The sequence below is a fragment of the Scomber japonicus genome, chromosome 24, assembly GCF_027409825.1.
Source record: "Scomber japonicus isolate fScoJap1 chromosome 24, fScoJap1.pri, whole genome shotgun sequence".
In the NCBI taxonomy this organism is placed as follows: Eukaryota; Metazoa; Chordata; class Actinopteri; order Scombriformes; family Scombridae; genus Scomber; species Scomber japonicus.
The window spans coordinates 11,098,832-11,126,560 of record NC_070601.1 but is presented as its reverse complement, the minus strand read 5'-3'; the positions used below and the strand labels follow the sequence as shown (position 1 = coordinate 11,126,560).

At 39.3% G+C, this 27,729-nt stretch overlaps 1 protein-coding gene across 1 annotated transcript in view; it reads right to left on the bottom strand.

Moving 5' to 3' along the window:
• Positions 1 to 7,690: 7,690 nt before the first annotated feature.
• The window catches only part of LOC128354155 (E3 ubiquitin-protein ligase Midline-1-like), a 38,285-nt gene continuing 18,246 nt past the window's right edge, over positions 7,691 to 27,729 (bottom strand). Inside the window, exons 3-10 of the mRNA XM_053314417.1 lie at positions 22,090 to 22,185; positions 17,277 to 17,384; positions 15,334 to 15,482; positions 14,474 to 14,601; positions 13,133 to 13,276; positions 10,075 to 10,236; positions 9,558 to 9,765; positions 7,691 to 9,460 (exon numbers count right to left, since the gene is read on the bottom strand). Coding sequence (XP_053170392.1) covers positions 9,112 to 9,460; positions 9,558 to 9,765; positions 10,075 to 10,236; positions 13,133 to 13,276; positions 14,474 to 14,601; positions 15,334 to 15,482; positions 17,277 to 17,384; positions 22,090 to 22,185 — 1,344 coding nt within the window. The 3' untranslated portion in view covers positions 7,691 to 9,111. The remainder of the gene's footprint in view (positions 9,461 to 9,557; positions 9,766 to 10,074; positions 10,237 to 13,132; positions 13,277 to 14,473; positions 14,602 to 15,333; positions 15,483 to 17,276; positions 17,385 to 22,089; positions 22,186 to 27,729) is intronic.

Below are 27,729 nucleotides of genomic sequence, written 5' to 3'. Positions count from 1 at the left end.
ATGTGCAAATGTGTGCATCTTCCTCTCACCTTTTCTCTCTCTCTCCTCCTCTCTCCTTCACACACAAATACACCTAATCTCACACATGCTCCCGTTGCTCATCTTGCTCACACAAATTCACATTCTGTCTCACTCTCACCTTGGATCCTGTTCACACACACATATATAAGACTTAAATTTCACTCCTAACAAGGTCTTTCCATTGACCCCAGTCATTCCTCCTTGATAAATTTAAAGGGGCAGTCTGATTTTACACATGCTGGGTATGTTTACATATCAGGAGGAGTACTACACAACCTGTGGACACCTCTTTAATGTAATAACCACTGTGATCAAAGTGTACCACAAACCTTTAATTCATTTTTTTAATCTGGGTGAACAATTAATGGAAAAAGTAAATGCCCATTCGAAAGCTTTTCTTAATGCTAGTTAACTGCAACATTAATGTTACTCCCACACTGAAGACCAACCAAAATCTAATCACGTCTCCGAAATGTTGTCAGTCCAAAGATCTAAAATTCAATTTGTCTCACAGGTATGAAACTACAAGAACTTACATGCACATAGACGCACAAAGAAGTACAGCCGTGTTTGTTCTTCCAACTTGCTGTGTCAGAGACCCTCTCTAGTAGCTTCCCTATCAAAATGAAAGGCATTGTCTTGCTGATACAAGCAATGCTCCCCTGAATTTTAAAAACAGAGATGAAAACATCCGAGTCCTTAGACGACCTGCGCTGCACACTGCCCCACTGGGACTCCTTTATAAAATGTCCGACTCTTAGTTTGGACTCAGTCAAGGGAGAAATGAGCAGAAATGGCTCAAACTCCTAGCTAACACTCTGCATGTGTCTGCTACCTTTTTAATTCATGCCTTTATCGTTTCTTGTCGCTTGGTTGCTCCCCTCTCTTGTCTGCCATATATATATTTTTTTCCAATTACTTGAGTGCACAAAAGCCCTTGCCCATTTGAAGTGCAATAAATTATTGTCTCTTAATTAGGCAGCGAGGCGGTAAAAGCATGCCTATCCAACTTTGTTTCAACCTGACTGAAGATTTTATGATTGAGAGGTGCAAACTAATTGGATTCTTGACTGGCTGTCTGGATAAAATTGCTAGACTATCAAAGCGAGATTGAGTGAGTGATTGAGAAGGTGGGATAGAAATGCAGTATGTGAATGACTTTTAAGAAGGGAGAGCCAGAAAAGGGACACGTGCTGAGAAAGATGGATCGTCAGAAAGGCCTATATACACGATAAACAATATTTAGATAAAACACAGTACCAGGTAAAGATACCCAGATCAGTCACAAATTCTGATGACTCCTGTGAAGTTTTAACTCAAAATTAGGGTCACACAGATTTAGCATACTTCTGGTCATTGTTTTTTGTTTTTTAATGGCACTATTTTGTACCCATTTCATAGCTTGAGAGCAAAGAGTTCAACGAAAATGCTTCTCTTCCTGAACTTTCCAGACACCCTATCATTAGTAAAGTGATCATTCCTTCCTTTGGCCTTAATTGTGCCCCAGGCCTTGTCTGATCAATAGACTAAATTGTTCATCACAATACCCTCTGGTGCCTGTCTGGTGTAGCAGATTAGAATGCAAGGTTGGTGCATACATAACAAGCCCTTGATTAAGATCAAATGCAATAAAGAAGAAATGAGGGGTCTCTTTCCAGAAAAATGCTATCAAAATATACAAAATAGGTTTTGGTAAGCAGGGGTATTGTGGAGCATTATTCAGGAAGTAGAGAGAGGTGAGGGGGGTCCTGATAAGGTACCTGATTCTCATTAACAACCCCTTATCTGTCTCCTCTCCTTTCAGGGGGTGGTGAGCCTGAGAGACTGAAGCTAGTGTGTGAGCAAGGAGTAAGATGCAGTTGTTGTTTCTCAAAGTGTTGATATGAAGGCATTAACTTAATAACAGAAAGAAAAACACACATTTATTTTTAGAACAATTGCATTGACTAGTGACTGTGCTTAATGGCGCTGAGAGACAGGATAAACTGGCAACAAAGGAATACCTGCTACCTTCAAATCCCTCAACAGCTAACCTGCAATTAGCATACTCTGTGTAAAGGCTAATTGCAGGCTAAAGAAATACACAACCCTCTTTTTAACCCTTCAACCTGTTTTAACCTCAACGTCTTGTGAATGGAGCCAGGCAACAAGCTCTGGACATTCTTGACATATTTTCCAGAGGTCATGGGTGGCTATGACTGGCCAGACAGCCTTATGGTGCTTTCTCCACCTCATCACAGGTGAGACCCAGCTGGCAGCCGAATACTTTGAAGTACTGTATCCTCCCAGATGTTTTTCAGCCAAGTGAACACAGCTATTCTAGACCCACACCAGGCCAAGAAGCAGTGATACCAGGGCCAGCAACCCTGTCTTCACGGACATCAGCCAAGTTCCTGGATTTCTTGCTGGCAGCTATTGCAGCTAGCGAACTCCACAGCTCTGGTGGTCATCACAACACTTGACCAGAAGGTAGAACGGTTTAGCAACAGCACATCAGAGGAGATGGTTGACTGCCTTCAGTGGTAAATCTCTGCTGCACAGCAAACCAAAGACCAGGTCAGCTTTCATTCATTGTCAGGTAGACAATCGGAGCCCATGGAGAGTCCTGCAGACTGTCTGCACCTCCATGCTAATGCTTGGCCTGACACCTGTTAGCCACAATAGTTAATAACTTCAATAATATTCCTATAATAATGACAAGTTTACCTTCAAACTAGCAAATATGTATCATAATGGGTGTGGGATTTCTCAAATAGGGACTTTAAAAAAAAGTTTTTAATGAGTGTTCCTCTACTGTAATGATTAAGGATGCAAACCACAGAACAACATAATGGAGGTGGCAGGGATTTAATGTCTTGCTCAAGGACACTTCAGTAGGGAAGATGCTTGCTGAAACTAGATACGATCTGTTTCTTTTTGATCTTTTTCTGGTTGAAGGACAGTCTGACATCATCTTGAAGAAAAAGCTTCTGCATAATATTAATTGCTTGGGGACCTGCTTTCATGTAGCTGGCTAAACACAAATAATAAATTGAATGAGTAGAACACCGACATTTTCTAAATAGGGCAACTGCAAACCCCCTTTTCTAATTTTCCGTGTGACATTTGAGCTAACACAAAACTGCTCCAGTCTGAATTATTAAGTTATTCATCTCTGTTAGTCTAACTATTTCAGTGTGATAGTGATTGAGTCGAGTCATAAATCTCCTCCTTGTTAGTTTTTCACTTCTTAGGCTTGGAAGTGTGAACATTCCTGTATTACCTTTACCTTTTGAAGCAAGCGTATGTCTTGTCCTTTTTATGAGGAAGTTATTATGATGATTATGTCTCAACCGTGCTGTGCTCCGAGAATACTTAATGCAATAAGGAAGTGAGTGCTGTGAGATTTTACAAAGACATTAACACAAACACACCCAGTTCAGCAACTGAATCCCCTGTAGGAAAAAAAGGAATGACAAGCTCCTGATTGCATATTGATCTTTTTTTAAAACACCCTGGATTGCAATAGAACATGATGATTGCAGTCAAGCTTTATGACTTATCATAGCACATTTTCTCTGCCCATACCCAGTTCGACTCTAAACTTCACACAAATATGGTCTCTAATAGTGCATTGACTTGTGAATAACTGTCTCGTAAATAGCTAACCAAATTGAGGATTTAGTAGATAGTGACTTAGAGGAATCATACATGGCTTGGTGGAGATTCAAATGTTTAACTCAGTAGAAATGAGAAGATAAGATATGATATGCAATAAATGGATATGCTCAGTTTCTGTCATAGATTGCCACTGATAATAATTAACTGATAAGATGTGTATCTTTGGAAATACTGCTGCCAGTTAATGTCCATAACCCAGTGACATGCCTGTTTGCTTTGCATGCTTATTGTCTTGAATCTTAACAGTGACATCTGCTGGACATTTAGAGAATTAATTCCCTTAAACTGGATCACATAGCCTGCTACAAATACACATATAGAGCTAGTAAGAATTGAACACAGAAACATTCTTATTTAGCTTATACTATGCTGTTTGATCATTAAAAATATTTTCACTGTAAATATATTTGGCTTGGATGTACAATGGCCTATCATCCTAATTTATTATGAATGTATAAGCTTTAATTTGTCATTACTGTAGTCATGTACAAAAAAAAATCTCTTCCATTTTCCAGATCCAGTCCTGAGGGAGTTGGCCATTATTTCCCTTTCTCAAAATGCTGCTATTTCCTATTTGCTTAAAATGACAAGAAAGTTCCCTTACCACACAAACACAAACACAAACACATCAGGACAACAAGAGCCTATAGCATACACTCCTCCAGGAGAACATAGGGCTGTCTCTTTTGGAGTCTTGTCTTTCTCTCTGTGCTGATGCTTGGCTGCAAAAATCCTCTGGGGGATGTAGAGCCCCAAAACTACAAGGATTGCAGCAGTAGCACAAACAGCAACACACTCAACCAACTCTGGCCTTGATGCTATGTACAAAAGTGGGACAGTGTGTGCCTAAAGGAGAGTGAAGTGGTCTTGTGAAGGAAGGTCAGTGGTTCAAATTCCAAGACCCATTGGGAAAAATTGAATGAGTAACAGTCTCTGCTTCTTGCTAAAGTATATCCCAAGGTGCCCTTGAGGCAAAACAAGACCTATAGTTGCTGCCAGAGCTGTTGGACTTTCAAACCCATTCTTAAGTCTTGATATTGTGGTATGTCACTGTACTGTACTATATGGGGAGGTTGTGCAGGAAAAACAACACACAGACTAAACAAATCCTTCCCTTGAAAAAGTTTAATAAAATAATTGCTCCTCAACCTTTGCAGTACCTTTCAGACGAAGAGCAAAATCCCAAGACGCATTAAGTTACTGTATTGATTGTTTAAAACGTCAGACAAAGTCTTGTATGAGAACAGAAGAGTGTCAGTAAGCACATTTAACTGCTGAACTTGACTTAAATTGCATTAAACTTGGATGGAAAAAGTCAGAATTTAGGGCCAAGAAATGTTATTTTATGCAACTGCTTGACACGGGTTTTAGAAAATCTCAAGGCAAACCTCTATTGCAATAAGGCTCACAATGAATTTATTTTGTCATGTAGGGAAGTAGTAGATATATTGCTGAAATATAAAAAACAGAGTTTTAAGAGGATAATTGCTCTCCATGGACGTCCACATATAAAAAAATGACACAATTATGCTATATTATGCTTGGTTTGCTCCTTTTAGAGAAGCACAGATGGCCTCATGTTGAGACTCATGAGTTTATACACTTAATATGCAATCAGTGCACTTGTGTCATAGATACTGTGAAATTAGTTGTGATGACACATTTTACTAATTATATTCAGTCAGTAATACACATTTAGTTGTGTTTATTGTTTATCTGTGCCTTTGAGTTCAATATAATAAAGAATATAAGTATAATTTCATGAAGGGAAGTTATTTATATTGATATATGCTGATAGTAAATACACATTGTATATATCTGCAGAGAAGTAGCTGTAGAAACCCTTATAACTGTTATCAATGCATTTGACAAATCTACTTATACCATCTTCAACATATAGCCTTTGTATTTACAGGTTTTAGTTACAGACAAAAAAGCACACACCTACATTATTTGCTGATGGTGAACTGTAAAATGTCTTTGTCGTTTTTATGGTTTGGGAGCGCAGATTTCACCTGCTCACACTACTGAGCCGTGTGAACGGCACACAAAGCTACAGTTAATGTTCTCCTACGAAAGTCCCTCTGAACCCTGGCGTCGAAGAACAATTGTTCCCTAGAAAATCAGGAAGAGCCCCCGATGTCCATGGGAAGTTCACATGATAAACTCAACAACTTCCCTTTCCATAAGATATCCATCAACTCACATGGACTCGACAACTTGTGGTCTAAACTTAGACATTGACATTAGGATCTGCCTGGATGATTCATCATGTGGGAGAAAATGTACAAATGAGGTGCTTTGATGCCTTATGCAGTAACTGTTCCTATGTATAACCACAATATTAGAAACTCCATCCACCAAGGAATAAAATGTTATTCCCTTATTGTGTAGTCAAGATGCCTAAACTACCACTGATCCACTAGACACATTGGCAATGTAGTTTGTGACCAAGCTGGGTACCCATCACTAAATATAAGACAAATGTTTCTTCTGTTAATTACTGGGTAATTTTACCTTACCAGGCCTCTACAAACTAATTCAGGTAAAATGGTCTGAGAAGGAATAATACATTTTTGGTTGAACTCTCTTGGAATCATTCGTCTTCATGGACCTGTAATATACAGAGGTTTATAGTGTATGCCTGGGAACACACATGGATGATATTGTCTTGAATATGAGAACAACTATGAAAACAACAAAAAATAATTACATGAGACTAGGTAGGAGTGTTTTTGGTATTACGATTACTGACACAGAAGTTGGCCTGCATTCAGCCTGTTTACCTGGGCAGGCTGATGATAAACAACATCTATTGTGCAGCGCCTTTTTGAAGGGCACCAGTAACTTTAAGGCGACATGGAGAGAGACCAAAATGCCATAGCCTAAACTTATTGAATTTGAGACCGCTTGCATCAAGACAGAAATGGCTCCTGACATTCTCACTATGCCATATTGTTTCAGTGGATAAAAAGCACACGTTAATGTGAAAAGGAACAACATTTATTTTTGACCTTCTCATAGACTTATCTCAGACAACAATGATGTAAGCACTCATATCCTGTTTTTTTCCATAAAAATGTCCACAGAGACAGAACATATAACACCATGGTCATAAAGTTCAAATGGAAACATTAAATAAAGCACTATATATTCGTATCAGATACAATGAAAACACACAGTTCAATTTATTGCCAAGGAACACAGAATTAAAGAATAAACTGTTATTTGTCCTCCATAGCTTTTTAAGTGTACCGGATATTGAAACAAAGCAATACTGAGAAATACAACCAAATCTTTCTATTTACACTGAAGACCTCCATCTTTGTCACTGTCAAACATTATTACATACAGAACAAAATTGAATAGTTGACTATATAATTGATAATATCCCGTATGGAGTTTAAGGGTCTTGACTTGAATCTCATGTCACTCCAACTGGAGGCGGGGTGTGACTTTTATCTGTTGAGGAATGAAAGTGGAGGCAGTAAGTGCTAGATAAATGCAAATTGTAACATTATTTGCCCCCATTAATAAATATTGTATTACGCATTCAGATCTTGTTGTCCATTCTTAAATTACAAATAATTATGATAATCTAATCAAGTTGTCTTGAAATTGGCTTTTCATGGGTGGATGGTCACTCCCTAAAAATTAACTGGACTAACCCCTCTAAGGGTGATATTCCAGGAATGCAGCCAAGTATTGTAGGGGATTCTCCAACTGTGGAGTTCAGGGTTAACATGAGATGCTCACAAATACAAGTAAGCCAATGGCTGAAGTGAAGAGTGAGGGTCACCCTACTGACATCATCATTGTGCAACAAGTCTGAGGACAGCCTCCTGTGTATGGTGTAGTCTCAATAAAGTGAACAAAGTGTGTAACTGAACGTTCAACCTTTTCAAACAACGTGTCACATGTGGATTTAATGAAATAAGACCTCAGTGTGAAAATGACAGGTAAAATCAAACATTTTGAAAAGATAAAATGGGAAGACACAAGCAAATTAATAGTTCTGGAGTGTTGGAACACCAGTACAATATGTCGCACTAAATAGCCATATGCTTGTTTTATAGAAAAATGAGAGAAAAAATGCATTTCACCCCCTTTGTTCCAATAATAACCCGGGGCTACAACTGTAACACAACTCACATATTATGTATCACATAAAATCATAATGGCAGGACTTGTGCGACTGCCGAGAAAGGAAATTAACACAATAAGTCAAACAGAACACAATATGAATGCATGTTAATTGCACAAAATGAATGAAGATATTTAGGCGTTTTCTACAAAACCATGAACAAAGTATGAACATTGTGCAAAAACAAAGACGTCATCTACATTTGTGGGAATCCTGCAGTTAATACTAGCATAATGCTATTTCCTCTCTGTCACTTCTTAAAAATAATTCAGCATTTATTAACTTAAAGTAAAATGTATGTAAATATCTCTGATCAGACAGCAATGGCTACTTTGGTCCCTCTTTAATGAACAAGGGGAAAGATGGGAGGGCTGGGGGAGGATTGTGATGAATCTACAAAATATACACCTTCATATCACTCGTTTCAGAAGCTTTGATTGATTTGAGTAGTAAGTGGCGGTATGGGTATATTAGCACATGTTTAATTGTGTGTGTATGTGTGTCTGCAGTATGAGTGTACTTTCAGGGATTTTCAAAGTGCTCCATCTGATAAGGTGGTATTAAAAAAAAAGAAAATTAGAAATTTATGTGGCTTGTTTCCTATTTGCCATGGTACAAACATGTCCATCGTAGCCCAAAGTGCCTTATAGTAGGAATTTCTAGTCCAACACTGTCCATTTGTCCTCTGGATCCCCTCCCACCTACTCTCATCCATCTAGAACAGGTTTTCACTAAGCTTTAAAGAGTCAAAGACAACATGAACCAGCATCATATTCGCTTTTAGAAATCACAATAAACTATAATAAACTATGCTTGTTAATATTCTGGTCCCTAACTAAAAATCACTTTTGAGAAGCTTGACAAAATAATACCTCAAACATCACATATACTCTTTTTTTTTACACTGCACTGGGCAAATTTGCACAAATGGTAGCAAGTTTAGATTGAAAAAGTTCCACCTTTTAAGCTGTCCACTCATACATGCTCATGATTACTTGCTGGTTTTTGCGATTTGTATGTGCCAAAGTAAAACCAAATGGAAAATAAGTGAATATCAAACACTGGTGAGTTCAGTTTCTTTGGACAGAGTGTTCATTAGCTGAGTAGGAAAGTGCACAAGACAAGAATTTAATTTGGACAATTAGAGCGGATCTGTATGAATTAAAGAGCACGGGTGTTTCTTCTGTTCTCTATTCAAAGATGAGCATTTTCACAAATCTTGCCCAATGCAGCTTCAAGATAAGTAAGACTAGTTTATGCTGATTTATTCTGTCCGTCTGTAGCTTTCAGTCCTCGGGCTCCAGTCCCTCCAGATGGTCTGGGATGGGTAGACCAGTGAGAATCGTCAGACACTTGTTCCACACGTTGAACACAGGACACACAGGCTGAACAAAGGAGACATGGAACGTGTGCAGGTGCTGGGAGCCCACGGCGTCGTAGAAGGTCAGGTAGCCGGCGTCGTAGTCTAACAGGACCCCGACACGCCGCAGGTGGGGTGAAGGCTCAATAGCAAGCTCCTTGCTGTTGTGGCGCACCACCCAGGAGTTGTTGCAACGGCAGAGCACCCAAGAGGCCGAGTTCTTGCCGATCCACTCATGCTTGGGGGCTGACTTGTAGGCTATACCCACAGCGTACCTGAGGAGGGGTGTGGGAAATTCTGTTATCAGCAAGTGGACACCACAAGCGTTCCCAAAATCCCTAAATCATGACTTCACATGCCAATAAAACTCACCATGTGCTCCCTCCAATCAGAGCCTCCCAGTAGTGGCGCCCGCTATCGATATAGACATTCCCTACCACTCCATAGCTGCTCTGGCTAGTGAAACGGTCCTGATTGTGGCCTTTTTTGGACGTGGTTTCATCCCGCTCCACTGTCAGGTTATCATGTGAGACCTTCAGCTTCTTGTGGGCAGATTTGGGATCCAGCTTGAATGGCTGGCCTGGTAGCAGAGAAGGAGGGAAATGAAAAACAAATTGATTTTGAAGTGTGAATGCATTGAGATCTATAACAGCCAGCTTTTTTTCTTTTCTTTTTTTTTTTTTTTTTTGAACAGAGCAGCTAATTTATTTTCAGTTAATTCAATTTCATATTTGCCAACGGGGGAAAGAAAATCCATCTAAGGCACAGTAAGTAGAGCAAATGAAAATAATGAATCTAATAAACTATTTCTGCGTGAATGTTTACAGATGAGTTTTCTGTAAAGGTCGATCCTATGTGGAGCGTTGCTTATTATTCGTTGGTCGCTTACTGTTGGTTTTCAGAGTCCCCGGTTCACTGCTCCTGCTCCCCGCTTGGTTAATGGCCTTGACAACAAAAATATACTTGGTGCCGCTCTGCAGACCGTGCACGGTGTAGTGGTTCTGCTTGATGTTTGGAACAATCATCCAGCTTTCCAATGAGTTACACAGACCTGGGAGGAGAGGGGAAGGAGGGGTAGAAGGACACACAGGAGTTAGTTAATTCAATAAGCTTTCAGTTACTTAAAGTTCTGAACATATCTTTCTTAGTTTCCTACAAAGGAGTGATATTCAGCACAGCCTTTTGAAAACATTGCGTACTCGGTGATTGCTTGTGTGTAAGCCTGTGCCAGTGAGAACAGGTGAGAGGGTGTGAAAAGGCACAAGAGGAAACCATTCACACTCTGTTAGCTTCACAGCTGCAATGTGCTCTCTCTGTGCTTGGCGTGAGTGTGTGTGTGTGTGTGTGTGTGTGTGTGTGTGTGAGCATGTGTGTTTTCAGTGGCAATACTGCAGCACCACCTCCTCAGGCAAAAGGCAGACCACTCAATCATCTGCTTTCGAGGCCGTCATGCAGAATGAAGTTGGTGTGCATGCGTGCATATTTCCCTTCCTTGTCATGGAAGTTACAGCCATCCTGCTGCTCTGTGTTAGGCCACCCAGCAGTGAAAATATCAGCCAAGAATAATCTTTAAGCTTTCCTGAACTTTTACAGCATCTTTAACAACATAATGTGGAGTGGGCGGATTCATAGTGTCATGTTGTTTTAGTTAAGAAGACTAAAGAATCCAACATGCTAATACTGAACTCATATCCAGTGCATTTGTGCATTATTATGAATCCCTTGTGTGTGGTTATCCAATATAAACACTAAAAAGCATCAATACGCAGACGCAATGTAGAGGCTTTTACTACAAAAATGTGGTTTGATGTCATCAAAAGCAAAAAAAAAACTTAAAACAACACAAGAAATGAGTAAAAGCAACCCAATTTACATTTCTTTTTGTTCAAACCAACCATAAAACTGAACACAAGTGGCATTGTGACAAATTAAAAGTTAATTGTTATGACTAATCCATTAAAGTAAGCATTGCTACCATTCCTATGGGTTTATACTATCAGAAAACATTAATTATGATGAAACACATTGCAAATGAATTTCCTCAAGCTTTTAGTTCTGTGCGTATCAAATCAGAAAATGGCAGACATCACTTTCTCAATACAAGTTTCCCAAAGGAAATCTAATTCAGAGCTCTGTACTGAACAATTATGCATGAGATTTAAGGCTGTTGTTTTTGTGTTTTTTATTCAATTAACATTAAAAGGCTATTCTGCCTCTTGCATAGTGATTGAAACATATTGGTCCGGGGGGGGATTTTCAGACACGTGACTTAGATGCCAACAGCAACACCTCTGATTTTATCGGATGTGAAAACAGAAGGAGAGAAAAATCACAGCGTCTTGGGGAGCAGAAGCAGACCAGGATGTGTTAGGAAGAGGGGAAAGAAAGAGAGGAATAAAGTGTCATGCTGGTTTAATGGCTGTCATTAAACTATTGTAACGTGTCACCGTGAGAAGGCAGTGACAGAGGTGTGACCACGTAAAGATGGGAGGAAAGAATTCAAAGATGGCATGCAGGGTTTGGAAAGGAGGAAGGAAATGAAGAAGAAAGAGCTTTAAGAAACAAGAAGGGAGGATTTATGCTGTGAGGTCTGCTTTGAATCTGCAGGGGAGAAAGAGGACTTCAAAAAAGAATAGATGAAAGACAGAGAAAAGGCAGTTTGATTGAAAGGGAGGAGGGGAGCTCATCTTCAGATGCCCTGACCCCATTTTCTACCTTGTAGTCATTGCTCACTCTAGTGTGCTCGTGATTTTCTGGGTCGGGTAAATGCGTGTGTGTGTAAGCGTTTACTGTATGCCTTGTTGCTGTTCTACAAGACAATTGTGTCACTAAGTGTGCGTCAGGGATGCTGAGTCATTTTACAGCTGTCATCTCTCCTGATGCAACGTCTCATCCCTTCAGCGCCACTTAAACCTGGCATGTATAGACATAAGAACTCTGTGTATCCACTCTACAAGCCTCATCTTTTACTGAGAGCTACACGTACAGCTAGGATTTTCTGCTGTGCTATTGTCAGATCTTATTCCGCTTTCATCCTTCACAAGCTCCAGTTATTCCAAGTGTGACGACATCCGAGAGTGATGGTTGCACAAAGGCTTGAGGCTTCAGGGGCCTGCACTTCCACTTCACCCCTATCTCATATTAAAGCCTGAATGTCTGTAAATATTAAAAACTATCAAATGTTTTTTAGATTTATAAAATGCTAAATAATTATTGAGCTAAAATACTTAAATTGACAACTCCTCCCTTCTTCCTCATTTAAAAAAAAAACATTCTATTAATTAAGGCTTCAAGTTTCAACATCATGCCTGAGTAAGTTGCCACGATTGGCTGCAAACTAGTTGTGATACCACAAATCCTGCTTTGCCGGTTCACACCTTAAACTTTGAATTTGCAGTTTTCTAGTGTCTGCACACACATCATTCTGCACAGTGAAGTTCAAACATTCAAGCAGAAGGGAGGCTTTAAATTTCTCATATTCACCTTATTTACAACATGATTAGGACTTTGGTTGTCAGGTCAGTAACATTATGTAAGTATTAGTTCCCAAGAAGTTCCTCTGAAGTTCTACATACTGTTTCAAAGCATTCTTCAGAAGCAGAGAGTTACTAATCCTATTAGCTTAAGTACAACAACCAGATTTTATTAGCAAGTCTTGTCTAAACGCTCGAACTTTGTTTGTTGTGGTTAATTTCAAGTTAGGAAACAGTCAATAAGCAAAGCCAGATGTGTTTGAAAGACTGAACAATCATAGATAAATAGATAGATAGATATTGGACTGGACCTCTTCCAGGCTGCTAAAAACATCCAATTTCCCAGACAAGAAAAAAACATAAAATGAACCCAGTGTCCTTAAAAGCTGCAGCCCTGACAGTGAGTACTATTACTACTTATAACTAAAATCAATACATGTCCTTATTCAGGTATTCTCTCTGTGCCATACTTACTGGCAATGTTAGACTGTCCAGTGAAGATGGCATACTGGAGCTCATAGGACACCACAGTGAATTCATCATCAGATGTCCAGTGGACAGAGATGGTGTCATAGGAAGCTGTGCACAACTCTTCCCTTATGGCTGGAGCACTTGGAGCTGCAGAGAAAGACAAAAATATATATTAAACTACATGTAGGAATATATTCTGACAACATAATGCTATAGTTAAATCCAATATAGCTTCAAATGACACTGATAATATTGCCAAATGATCATGCACTCAAAGGTTGTCTGTTGTTATAACAAACAGTAGCCCCAATTAACCTTGTACTTGTACATTCGGTTCAATTTATAAGTTTGAAGGCTTCATTAGCAAATAATTGAAGATGTTCTTTCCGGTAGAGTGGTATGTTGAGCATTAAAAGCAATCCATGGAGAGAAATAATGAAATATTCAAATAAGAAGCAGCAGGAGGAAGAGTAAATATCACAGTCCTTGTAGCTGAAACCAGTGGGACCAATTGCATAATGCTAGATTGACTCTATTACACATTGTGCATGTGAAAACTTTATTACGGTAGTTGTTTGTTTGGCTCTCTTGTGAAATAAATCAAATCAATCCCCTTTTTTTGTATTTAAGCCATGAAGCCTCTAGTGGGAAGAGAATGGACTGAGGTAAGAAACAAACATACAAAAGCACAGTTTAAATTGATTGTAGAGCCACTTCCTATCTCTCAGTGTGTCTGTCACTCTCCTCTCTCTCTCTTTCTCTCTGTAGCCTTCTGTCATGAGTGGCTGCACATAGTGGAGTGATTCAGACTGATTCACTTAGTGAAAAGGCCCTCCAGCGAAGCCCTCATGCATCGCAGAGAATAAATACGAGCCAGCCATTTTCACAGGCTTTCAAATCCACTACACATGATGCCTTGTTTTTGTCCCCAGTGTGCTCATAATTCAAATGGTGACATTTTGATGGGGCCCTCGTAAATGGAACATGGGAAATTAATGTTAAAAAATAATTCTGGAGTTAATAGGCTGGGGCTTGTTCCATCAAAAGTCTTGCTTGGAAGATGGCAAACACTTCAAAAAATCTTTTTCTTGTTCTTTCTTTTTTTTAAATAACAAAATCTGAAATTAAAGCGGGATTAGGATCATAATTAGAGGCAGTTTTGTGGATTCATGGTCAGTGAGGCAGTAAATTAAAGGGCTCGAATATAGTTCCAGCAAAAGGATAATTCTGGTTATTCAAACTTCAAAGACAGAACACATCAGCAGATTATGATGCACATGAATCAGATCTACAGTAAACGTCCCTCTGAATGTGAAAGACCACGATGAAAATGTGGAAGTTTACCAGTGAGGTAATCCAGATTCTCCAGCAGTTTCTTCTCTCTGGTGAAGTCTAGGGCGAAGGTGTCGAAGGTATCAGTGAGGTGGATCTCAGGGATCAGCACTTGGGTTGATGCAGTTGCCATGGAAACCCTAGGGTCACACAGAAACAGGTTTTCATATTACGGTGTATGATCAATTATTACATTAAGAGAACAACTAGTAAACATACACCTGACATTATAAATGTTTCAATGAACAGAGATACGACTATTATTTGTACATTTTCATTCTTAAAATATGGTGAAAACTATCAAATAGCAATATACAGTATGTAATATATGATGTAGTGTAAGAATGTATTATAACCTTTGTAATTAAAAAAAGACATATTAGAATGTGTACACTTTACTGCAAGATGTAGAAACAAGGAACTTTTGCTCCTGTACAGGTTTGTCAGCACTAAGAAACCCAACAGTTGGAAGTCAAAGTAAAATCAGCCTCCTCATTAGTGAAGCTGTGGAGATTAGGTCCTGATTGAGACACAACTTTAGTTTGAAGGACTAAAGTATAATGATTCATTTCCATACCACTCTGCCTTGTTTCTCTTCAGGATTGACATATCGGACACAAGGTTTTGTTCTCAATTGCCAAATCCATCAGTTGGAAAGCTTAAGCAGTGGGTGTAATTAGATTAGACTAAATAAAAGATGAAATCCATCTCTACCTGCCTTTGCTGTAGGGGAAGTCAAATGCACAAAGTTTCCAAAACTGTTTCTCATCATCTGTATGTGCACTCCTCTGCCCTCTCCTTAAAGCTAGACGTTACTTTGCTAAACTGACTGATTCATGCGTGTGTGGTTGCGAGCGCGTGGGCTGTCTGACCTCTCGTTGATGCTCTTGGCAGTCTGCAGGAAGCGGGCGTGATCGGTCTCTTTCAGCGTCTGATCGGCCTGTGTGATGAGAGCCGAGGACCTCTCGATGCACTGCTGGCAGTTGGAGATCTGTTGGGCTAGCTTCCGAAGCCTATGGGCCTGTAAAAGATAGGACAAGCATGATTTCAAGAGAAGGACGGTGCACTTAGGCTGTATGAAATTTTAAAAAACGCATGAAAATATCCTCATTCAGGTCGAGGTGTTGCGGATCATTAGGGATGAGAACATAATCAGAACTGACAGCAGCAAATGACCCAAAAATTGGGAGCTTTATGGGTACACTTAATAGCTGGGTGTGAAGCCACTCATAGAGAAAAAGGTCAAATCCAAGGATTGACTGATACAGATAGGCATCTATATCTTCATGTTTCTTAATCAGTGTGAACATCAAATAATTTTATCAAAGGTCATGAACATCATGCTTCACCAAAGTTATAGGAAGCTGATTTGTTTTTTGTTCTGTGGCCGCGAGTAGTTTTCTGTTTTAGAAGCTCTAATTTGTTAGAAACTGATGATAAAATATGTCTATTGAACATGTATAGAGAAGAAATTACATGAGTTAAGCTTTTCCATTGCCGCTGCTAATGCTATGTTTTCTATGCATGTGAATGGTTGTATACCACGCAAATCGGGGATTTTGTTTCCCCTCTTTGCCCCTCGCTTCCATCCCCTCTCCCAATGAGCAGAGATTTTATGAGACAGATTGAGGTCAGTGGATGGATTGAGGTCAAAGAACATTTTCTATCAGCAGTTTGGCTTGTATAGAGCAGCCCCAAACTCTGTAATCTCATTTTGAATCTATTGAAATTTTGCAAGGTCATCATCATGTTATTAAAAAAACGAAAACAAAATAGGGCAAAAAAGTAAGAAAAACAGGAATGATAGAAACTTGGTCTTATTCTGTGTCCTATTGATCATGACATAACATAACACTTCACTGAATAGTAATTTGTAGAAATCTGTTAAGAAAAAAAGGTCTCTTTGTATCCATCCATATTTCTATCTTCCCTGATGCTTATCCTGAATTGTAAAAGCCCTCACTACACGGTAATGTAGCTTAAAAAAAAAAAAAGAATTAGTGAGTTCCAAGTTTCATTAGATACAGCTTAAAAAAACAAATCTTTGGGGTTTACAGTACAAGTACAAAACTGGCCCTCCCATATGCTCTGGGATTTACTTCTGGCCAGTCAGACTGTTTTCTCCGTCTGTTCGGAGTGTGTTGAAGGGTTCACATTTTAGGCGGCTGAACAGTTCGCCGTCTGTTCACGATATAAGGATCAGGTCAAGTGGCTGTGATGAAGCATTGCATTTGACATCAAAAGGTGGCCCAGACTGCTTTGAGTGCATGTGTGTGTTTAAATGGTGATGAATAAATGTGATGGCACTGCCTAAAAAGTGACAATCCAGACCTTTGGAACAAATCTTGATGACAGGCATTCACAATCCACATTACTTCCACATTACATAGTGAAAGAATGAGTGAGTTAATTTGTTTTTATTTTTAAGCATACAACTGTGTGAATATTACATCTGTAGACGATATCTGCCCCTTGATGATCATTTATACCCACTGGAATGAATTGCTGATGTAAGAAAGTATCATGTTTAATGATTAAGTAATGTTATAGGCTGCAAATCATAGCATCAATAAAGAAAGTACATTATACTGTTTGTTTTGGAAGAAAATGACAAAGTGGGTCCACAGGAGCTTTAAAACACATTTTAGTTTATTCACTGTGTGCCAAGTGAAAAAAAAGCATAAATCAGAGCCTGTGGCTTTCAGAGGTAAGAAAAAGTGAGTGAATATGAAGTGAAAGGTGAATATAAAAACAGTAAAGGAAAATAAATGGTGTCTGCGATGAGGCTCCTCGCAGCTATAAGTGTTCATCTCACCTTCCCCTCCTTGATCTTGTTGCCAATGATCTGCCTCCTCTGCTGAATAATGTCAATCAGGAGATCACACTCGTCCAGCAGCTTTCCCTCTTGGCGGGACGCGTTCACCTGAGGACCAATTGACAGAGAGTATTAGATAAACAAAGAGATTGATGGACGTGACGATGGGGGTATAGAGAGATATATGTTTAGTGGCATTCAGATCATGTTGACCGCAGGACAGGTTGTCATTTCCATCCATCAGCTGGTCCTCCTGCCTGAAGATGAGGTATATTCAACAACTTTGCCTCCCGCTGGTTTGAGTGCTGAGTGACAAGTAGAATAAAGAGGAAGGCCTGTGGTGATATGAGAGCAGACACTTGGAGAGCTGTAGAAGAGCTAGACACAAATAATAACCCTCATTCCCATGGCTGCCATTTTGAAGTTGTTATTTCTCAATATAAAAATGTGACATTCGACATTTTACAGATTTCCCACCATCTAGGTCGTTGTAGGTTTACGAATGTTTGGCACAAAAAGGCACACAGCTGTTTTTGAGACTTTTAGGTTAATCTGAAGTCTTTACTCCTTTTATTAAAAGATGAATTTACAGAGAGCATCTGTCTTTCAGTGATTTATTGCAACAATCAGAATTCACATTTGGAAATGGACCTCCAGCTTGTTAGTTCAGCCATCGTATTTCTACATACAGTCTCATACATCACAGAGCATTTGGTTTGTTGTCTTTCAATTAAAACACAGTTGCCCTTTGTTCAATCATAGCTCTGTCTATGGAGGTTTCTGCACCTGCTTCTTATCTACTGAGAACATGCCTCTCACTACTTTCTCACCCTTCAGACAGTCGGTGGATAATTGGTATTTGCCTCACAAGAGTCATGTTAAAATGTGTTAAAGCAAGACCAAAATTAGCTTTCATTAACAGCTCTGTGTACAAAGATGATTAAGGAAAATGAGCTGAACCAAGCTTTCAGAGTCAGAAATGGGGGAAAAAAATACAGTGGGATCATGTTGTCAGAAAACAGTAAGTGAGAGAAGGCAAAACAGATACAGACATGCTAGCCTTTTCATCAGGGTCACGTACTGTATATCTTCCTATGCACATAATTGGATGTCTTCTACATAAATAGATTACATTCGATACAATTACTAGATGGTTTTTAGAAGACAAAACCTTACTGTGAGCTTAGATGTGCACAATCTTGGCAATGGTGATATGGTAAGGGACATATTGCATACATGGGGCATCAATAACTATACCAAGAATTGTTACCAGCCTTCAATATTTGACACTTGATGGCATCTGAAGTCTAAGAACATGAAGCTCTGTGCTGTCCTGAGTGTATCAATGTTAAATATACAATGAGGTCCAAAACAGGAAAGTGGTCTCAGACCTTTGGACTCCACTGTGTGTAAAAAGTATATTTAATTTATGTGGCTGTGGATTCAAGTATCTGCTTGGCATGAAACCCACTAATAGCAATTACACATAAGAAAAATTATTTAATGTAGTTAGAAGGTGTTTGGGGAGGTGTGGTTGATGCTGTTGATTAAATCCAGGGCAAAGTGGCATCCAGCTCCATACTGGAAAGGGTTTGATTCACTCTGCAGTTGGAACCTTTACAGTCTGAGCAGGCTATAAAAGTTGTTCCAGTCCAATTATAAGACTGCAGGTCCTAACATAATATGTAATTTCTCATTGTGGTCATTTCCTCACGGTCCTTTCAGCACCTTGTGAAGTGTTTTCTTGCTGCGGCGAAGCGATAGCACAGGGAGCAATGAAAAGGAAGTATGCTGTGAGTGTTGCCAAGCCAACAAGAGATTGCACAGTTACTCATAAACCCATTCTCACACACACAAACACACATGTTGACAGGTGTTTTAATAATGACATCACAGGGACTCATTTGCCTTTCCTCAACAGAGCCAAACAAGGCTTTTCTAAACTATATTTATGTGATTTTTGTGGGCCAGTAGAAACAATTTCTGCTGGCACTTGGATTACATCTCCACGCTTATGTGAGACTTTAACCTCTTAGCTCTGCTGTATGGAGAGGCTGTTACCCTGATGGTCTTTTCAACAATACTAATTGCTTTCTGCAACATCACTGTGAAAACTGGGCAAGCTTGAGATTTCAAATTGTTTACTCTGTGAAAAGCCTGTATACATGTTATCTTTTTGTGGCATTTTGTACTCCAATTAGAATACTCATACAGATCTGAAATCAATGGGCATTTCGAGAAGCAGCTTTGAATTTAAACCATAAAGGCGCACATTGAAGTCCCGGTGGGTCAGGGATGGTTTCCAACTGATAAACAACATCTAAAGTGGAAACTTAAATTAAAGTTTAGAGGTTTTTTCTTGGCAAAGATCAGAAAGACTCTGCTTTGCTGCCTCTGACATTTCATGACCTTTAATCTTAAAGACTAAGTGTGAATAAAGATGACAGATATTGCTCTTTTTTTTGTAAGAACCACCCACAAGGCTGCATGGACACACGCAAGTCATCTTATACAGATATGCTGCGGTGAAACAGCTCCCTCTCCTTATTTAAGGAGTACAGTGAAAACATCTGGAGGCATTTTATAGCCTGAAACATCGTAATAGTGTTTCTGTGAATAAACAGTTGGCATGGTAAAATAGTAATGACACATACACACACTGTGTGACCAGAGTACATCATGTGCCATGTAAAAATGTGGAACATCTAATGACTGTGGGCAGAAGGCTCTGGAGCATATGATCAGTATGACAGATTGTATCCTGGCAGGGACCTTAATTGATTTGTTTAACCACAGAAACACACACAGACGCACACACATGCACACACACAAATGTCAGCCTTAAGGATATGAAAAACTTTTGGAAAAAATCAACTAAACTTTCTTGTGACACTGTGCCTGTTTGTACAGTATTATGCCAAAGACACACAGGCTTTGCTGCTGCAGATTTTGCTAATAAGACTCCTAAATTAGATTTCTGCAGCAAAAAACAACCAGAGCAGTGTTTTCTTCTGCGCCTGGCTTGAAATCATTTTCTTTATTGCATTTTACTAACAAACTAATTGCCTAGAATTAGGCATCTAAGACTATTTATAATTATCTAAAGGCATTTGGATTCAAATTCACTGTACCATCCCCAAGACATGATGCTGTCTTTTTTTTTTTTTTTTTTTTGTAATAAGCAAAAAGCACCACAGCGGGGTTCAGATAGTGTGGCATTAGATTCCAACAATTACAGCATCTTGACTCCATTAGGCGAGATATGCCAGCTGGAAAAAGAATATGGGATATGACATAATGTGGGGCAGGATCGTTAAACTGTGAGACCACAGCGCAGATAGTGACTCAGAGGGACTGGATGTGAGCTTGCACTCTTTTTTTTACCAGTACCTGAGTATTATAGGAAGCTGTGGACCAAATTCATAAACAGGATGTTCAGGATGATAACTTATTTAAAGTTTTTATACATCTTGAGTGTCAAAGATGTCATGAAATATCAGCAGCCATCTCCAGAGAAGCCTAGGGAATGGATTAATCTGATGTGAAATATTCAAACAGACTCCATCAGAGCACATCAAGCTTGCCCATACACTGTCACATTCACCACTCTCATGGGCAACTATGTGTGCAAAGTTTACAACATGCATCAAACAGCTTCTTTTTATTTTTGGCTTCCATCACAGTGAGCATCTTCTCACCTAAAGAAAACGTGCTGTCAACCACTCCTCCAGCTATTTTAGGGGTTTAAAGTGTGTAGTGAAACTCTACTGTACATGTAGTTGTGACCATAATGCACTGGGGGGAAAAATAGGTCAATTTTGTCCTTTGCATGTGCATCATTTATTCATATCTCATATTTAAAGTAGAGTGTTTCCTATTTTTGGTCTTTTTGGTGTTTTTTTCTCCTTTTGAAAATCCCTGCATCATCACAATTGGCACTCCAGCTTAGTTAAAAGGAAACAGTTTTACATGATGGCAGCACAGAAAACATACTATATGCACACAACACTTTGGCAAACTAAATAAATAAATAAATAAATCTCCTTGGTGAAGCGCAATCCTCTTTCCATGCATGGTTGTGCCAGGCAGGGGAGGCTGCTCTCCATTATTTCTCAACTAAGATGTCACTGCCTTTTAACCCTGTGGCATCGCTTTTCAGTGGGCCAAACATAACATGAACAGGCAGGCTTAGCACAGAATCGCCTTCTGTACAGCTGAATACACTCAGACATTGACACATTTTCTTATTATTCTTATTAAACTAAATATTAGACTAAACCAGATACTGAGTAATTTAAAAAAAAACATGCAGTGCCTTTAATGTTTGTGCCAGATTCTGCACAAATGAAACTGTTTGTGAAATTTTGAAGAAAAGGACAGCACACTTTTGGGAAATTGTTGCTTGATCAATATATTAAACAAATCTAAATTCTTGCAGAATATTTTTTTACTTATGAAACAATCAATTGATAACTCCATTATTTAATCTCCAAAACACAGTGTATTGATTTCAATCACCCTCTATATTATCTGTTTAGCTGCTAACCTTTGCTACATGCTAAACTTAAGGTTTCAATATTGACTCATGATACAAACAGCTTAATTACCTCTCTTTGTAATTGTATTGTTTGTATATATTAAGTTATTGCATATAAAAGTCAATAATTTAACATTAATTATAATATGCATTGCCATCATACATTTATCAAAGCAGATCAAGGGAGTAAATTGTACAGTCAAATCTGAACATGCATATTGACTCATCATAGACACTGTGGGTCAGGGATGACCTCACAGGACCACTGGGACTCACCTCTACATGCTGACAAGTCTGAATCAGTTTGCCCATAAGTGATTCCAGCTCGTTGTTCCTCTTGATCAAATTACTCAGGTTGGTATCTAGGGCTTGCTGTAACAAAAACACACACAAACAAAAAACAGACAACAGAGTGAATGAGAAATAATGCCAAGAAACATAAGTGAAAGCAGAGCCATGAATCAAAGCAGGATAACAAAGCAACAGATCACCTCCTTAAGGTTTCCTACACAAGTTGTGAAGCAACCTCAGGCACTACATCACAAAAGTTGTAATTCAAGTGTAAAAACTACATTCTAAAAATCACAAGATGAATAAAATATCTGATCCTTCAGTGCAGCTTCACCAAAGATCAGCAGAAAGAACAAAAAGCAAACATTTTCCTCCACTCTTCTTCTTGTTCTTTACAAGCATCCTCACAAGTTTCACAGCTTTTTAAAAATCTCTTTTTAAAAGATGTGCATTCAAATGTCCAAATACCTCTGCGCGAGGGTTATACCCCTCATCCCTGTACTGTCTCCTCATCCTGCCCCGTCCAAGCCTCCGACGGAGGATCCTACACTAGCAGTGGATATGACTGGGACAGCCACTCCACTGAGCACCAAGCCATGCGCAAACTCGGCCAAGCGGCAAATTAGGCATCAAAAGCTTCCCCTATGAGAGCATGCAGTGCTCTCGGCTAACGAACCGGCAAACAGGTGACAGCACGTCAGAGCTGTCCCTTAACGCTCCTCCCTACTTTTTTTTTCCTCCCTCCCCTTTCCCCCTCCTCTATTCCTCTTTTGCTGCTTTTCATCCACCCGGGCATAAGCTGTCTCCTTGACTTCCAAGAGCGTCATATTATTGCCAAACCAAGCGTGTTTAAGCCGCTCTGATGCTACGTTCTGTACTGTCCCTTTGCAAACTGTTTTCCAGATTAATTTCAGCTCAACCTTAGTCAGATACTAAGATTTCTTGCACATCTCCAATCCCCCCCCCCAAAAAAAAAAGTGTGTGCTGGAGGAGCAACAAGGCCAGGATAGCAAAACATGGCAAAGTATGCAACATTACAAGCTCAATACACTTAACCTTTAACCATGTTTTAGTAGCAGTGTAAACACAGCCAGGTGCTGATGTTGTTCTGAGGATTAAAAAAAATGGAGTTACCCAGAGGGGATATTGAATGAACAACAGTAAACACAGATAGAGATGGTGGGATTTGTACGTGCGCTGGGGGCTTAATGGGTGGCCTTAATGCGGCGATGACACACAAAAGCAAAAGCAACATAAAGGCCCACTCGGAGAGAAATATGACGCTGCTGTTGCCATACTATCACAGAGAGATAAAAATAAACTAAAGCTCTTAGAGGATGATCATCACGATCGCAAACAATAAGACATGGATGGATATTTATGAGGACATCTATGCACACAGTATCACGTGTTGAAATGCAAACTCGACATTTCAGCATACACTCGTGCAATCCTAAATCCATGAGATGCAATTTCTCAGGGGTTTAAAAAAAAAAAAAGAACCCAGTCTTCATAAATGTATGTGTGTGGTGAATATATCCTTTATCCTGCATCCATAGTTTGGACATTATAGGGTTAACTCACGTCTACAGTGTCCATGTCGCCAAATAGTATGACTCCTCTAGAGCTGAATGGCCTTCCTGGGAGGTTGATCACCTGTCAATCATTGCTTGTTTATCTTTAGTGTCTGCCTATTGTCCTGAATTTTTACCCCCATCCACAGAAATGATAACAAATCCAGTTTGTTTGTAATGTTAATCTCCTCTTTGAATCAACCCTAACCCTAAGCTGTGTTGATTTGATGAGTTTTTAGATCAGTAGTAAGCCAATGGGTTCAGATTAAGTTTTCAAATGCATGGATGCCATATACTTCATAATCTAAAAACAGTGTGAGAAGGTAACACAATTCAAGTTATGTACTATTTCTACTTTTTACTCCACAGATATTACATCAATTCACTTTTTAGATAACTACATACATACATCATCATAGGATCCTCATTACTACACTAATGAAGCTGATATGCAGTGGATTCAGGAAGCATTCAGACCCCTTTTCCACACAGTTTTCCACACAGTTTTTGATTTATAGATTTGATTCTTAATGGATTCTAAATGCATTTTTCCCCATCAGTCTACAATCAGTAATCCATCTCTCAAATCTCTCATTTCCAAATGTATCAAAGTAACAACAAAGTAAAGCATGTGAAATAAAGGAGTCTGAATCCACTGTAACCTTTTTAAGGCCCATATACTGTATACATACATAACACAAACATGTATTATGTGTCATGCATTTTTTGCCTGCATTATTGAAATGTAGGCAAACAATAAAATGAGTCAATGTGAATTTGGAATGGACAGTTCAGAATTAATCCAAGAGCTGCGTTTTGAATTTAATGCATAGTTTAATACTGTAGATGATGTAATTATATTATAACATCTGGATTCTTGTTCTGTCACTGTGCAGAACGTCTGTCATAAAATATCCATAAAAAGGCAGGGTGGTCTGCTGCACTGCTGCTAATGATCACACAGTGGTCAGTGTCTGATCCACGCAGTGACATTCACAGACACTCAACAATGACAATTCTCCTGAGACTCAACTGAGACAGGAGACTGTGAGCGAGACTGCTTGAAATGTAAATATACGTCTAAAAATAAGATTTATTTTCCTCAAGTGCGGTCAGCTGACAGCTTTCCCTTTTCTTTTTTTTTTGTTAAAGGAAAGCTGGTTCCTTCCTTCCACAGCATCTGCTCCTAATCAAGCTGTTCTGCTGCTGCACACTCTGATCCTCTTAGAGCTTCTTCTTACAAGAATCCGCTCTGTAAACTGAGGCAAATTTTTTGAATATTTCATCACCTAATATCTACCTGTCAGTTTATTCTTTTTTTCTCTTCCTAAATATCCTCTATAGCACCTCTATGTAAATGAGGAAACCTGTTCATCGTGTGCTCAATGCGTGAGTATGAATAGTTGTGGGTGCACGCTATACTGTACTGTATGTGTGTGAGCTAAAATCGCCCTGAAGCAGCGCTGATAAGCTAAGAATGTATGCAAAGAGATCACACACATTCGCTTACACACACACACACACCACCGGAAAAAGCCAGGTAGGCAACTTAACTCGAAACTACATCTTCTCAAGATTTACTGGGACACTGAACAGGATTGTGTTCAAGGGAATCCTCGACAAGCTGCCAGAATTTTACCCTATTCGTGTGTGTGTGTGTTTGTGTGTGTGTGTGTGTGTGTATGAGAGAGCAAGCACAGAGAACAAAGGCGTACAGTGTAACAGCAAAAACAGAATTGAAAGAGGCAGCCGGCAGACAGAACACACCAGTGAGGAAGGTACTGAGAGCTCTCACTATTGGAGTCATCCTTTATTTGTTTCCATCTTTACTCCCATCTATACCATAGATATATATATATATACTCTTACAGCTGAGTCACTGCTGTATTGGGTGTTCTGTATTTTATGGCGGGCACTGGTGTGTTTTCTTCAACACCCAGTTTTCCTATCAGGAAATTGGAAACAATGTGTTTGTATGTGTGTGTGTCTGTGTGAGTTTGTATCCGTCTGAAAGAAAAAAAAAAAAGAGATGAGACCTGCAGGGGAGGAAAAAAAAGTAGCCTTGACTCAAAAGCAAAGTACAGCAGAGAAATAAGAGAACACCGCGAGGGACAATCGTGCGTGTGTGTGTGTGTGTGTTCGGCCCCGAGCAAAGAGAAAAAAATCAGTACAGAGGGAAAGAAAGGAGACAGTGAATGTGCACAATACACTGTAAATTCTTCAATAATGGCTTTTATTTACCGTAACTGAGGAGAGAACCAGGCCTGTATTTGAGACACGTTTTTATCATGGACAGTGGAGGAACACAAAGGTGGCTCTGTCTGAAGGCTGAGGTTAGCCAAAATGAGGTGTCTGAAATACAGTACACACAAAGTTTCCTTCAAGTAATCAACCAAAGGGTACAACTTCCATTTTTATTCAATTTCCATTTATTATGCTAGCGGTGTAGCTCCAGGGATGCCAATGTCAGTGCTAGTTAGAAAAACTAAGTAGTGAACATAGTCAAGATTGCCTGGTGGCATTAAACATTTAACTACATTTAATTATCAGAAAGTAAAGAGCTGCAAAGTGGTTATCCACAAGGCTGTATTTCTCTGCTGCTGTTAAAGGATATTTTTCAACCATTTACGGTTTGGTCCAAAAATGATGGATTTGGAGGACCCAGCTCAAAAATAAGCACTCATATCTAGAATAAGAGGTCTGTCTTTAGCTTTATTTATAGAATAACTTCATACCAGGCTGAAAAAAAGCATTATTTCACTCTCTGTGCATGTGGATGATTCTCAATCGATTCACAAATGTCAAAAATCTATTTTCTAAATGTTAAACGCAATGTTGATGGAAAGACAAAAGTGGAGCTCAACTGTGTGGCCGGCTGGTGCAGCACCCAGACAGTCTACAATACACACGCGCTACAATTATCTTGCGGTGCATCTTCAAAAAAAGGCAGGGGTTGCGAGAATTTTTTGATTTCATGACTAAAAAAATGACCTTTGTTCTAAGAACCTGAGGTATATTGTGAACTTTCTACACCGTCACTCAGAGACAGAGCAGAAAAGTCCAGCTGTAACAAACAAGGGCGGCTGACTAACACGCACTGCAGCACTTCAACAACTGAAACCAACTCTGCCTAGAACAAAATAACTCAAAATAGTGAGGACATGTTCAAGGAAACCAAAGCAAAGGTGATGGAGTCAATGAGTAAAGCCAGTCGAGTAACCATTACATGTGTGTTTCTGTAATGTACTGAGGTGAGTCTCACTGGTAGCTTGATATTACAAAGATGCAGCTTTTTGTATTAAAGGCTGCAGGACTTTCTAAATAAAAAGGAAGCTCAGATTTATGTGAGTGCTTGTATTAATTATTGAAAAAGTAGCATTGATGGTTGATGTCACGGTGTGCTGATACACCCTGGTGTCCATGTCTAATATAACTGCAGCAACGTGACAAGCTAAACCAACCTGGGATAAGCAAATGATAAATGTGGAAAAATACTGCATTTCCAAAACTCATGGAACTGCAGAGTTCAGCAGCTAACAAGTGAAGGTTGAAATTTAAAGGTGGACATTTTCAACCAGCAGGATGGACAGTATAAAGGTAGTAAATAATGGAATCTGTGTTTCCAAGATAGCAGCTGGAGGTAAATGTAAATATAAAGTAAATATTGAGCTTATCAGTAAAGCTTTGTAAATCAAATGTCATGTTGTGTGTCTGCTTATGTGATCATTGACAGTTGACTATTCAAACAATGTTGTTTCAACACTAAAGGACAGCTGATTACAGCTAACGGATTACTGTATAAACACAGCAAACCTAATTATTGAGTTAAAGCTGGTACACACACACATATACACACATACAGAGCAGCAGCAGCTCCCATCTTTTATCCTCAAGGTTCTTTCTCCTCAGACCTAGAGCCAAGGACTTTAAAAGCTATTTCCAACCGCCTTCTCCGTCAATTTCCTGTGACGGGGGTAATTTTATCTCTGAAAAAGGATGGGTGTTCCCACAATAACCTCCACGGCTCTTATCAGACACACCCGCACCACCA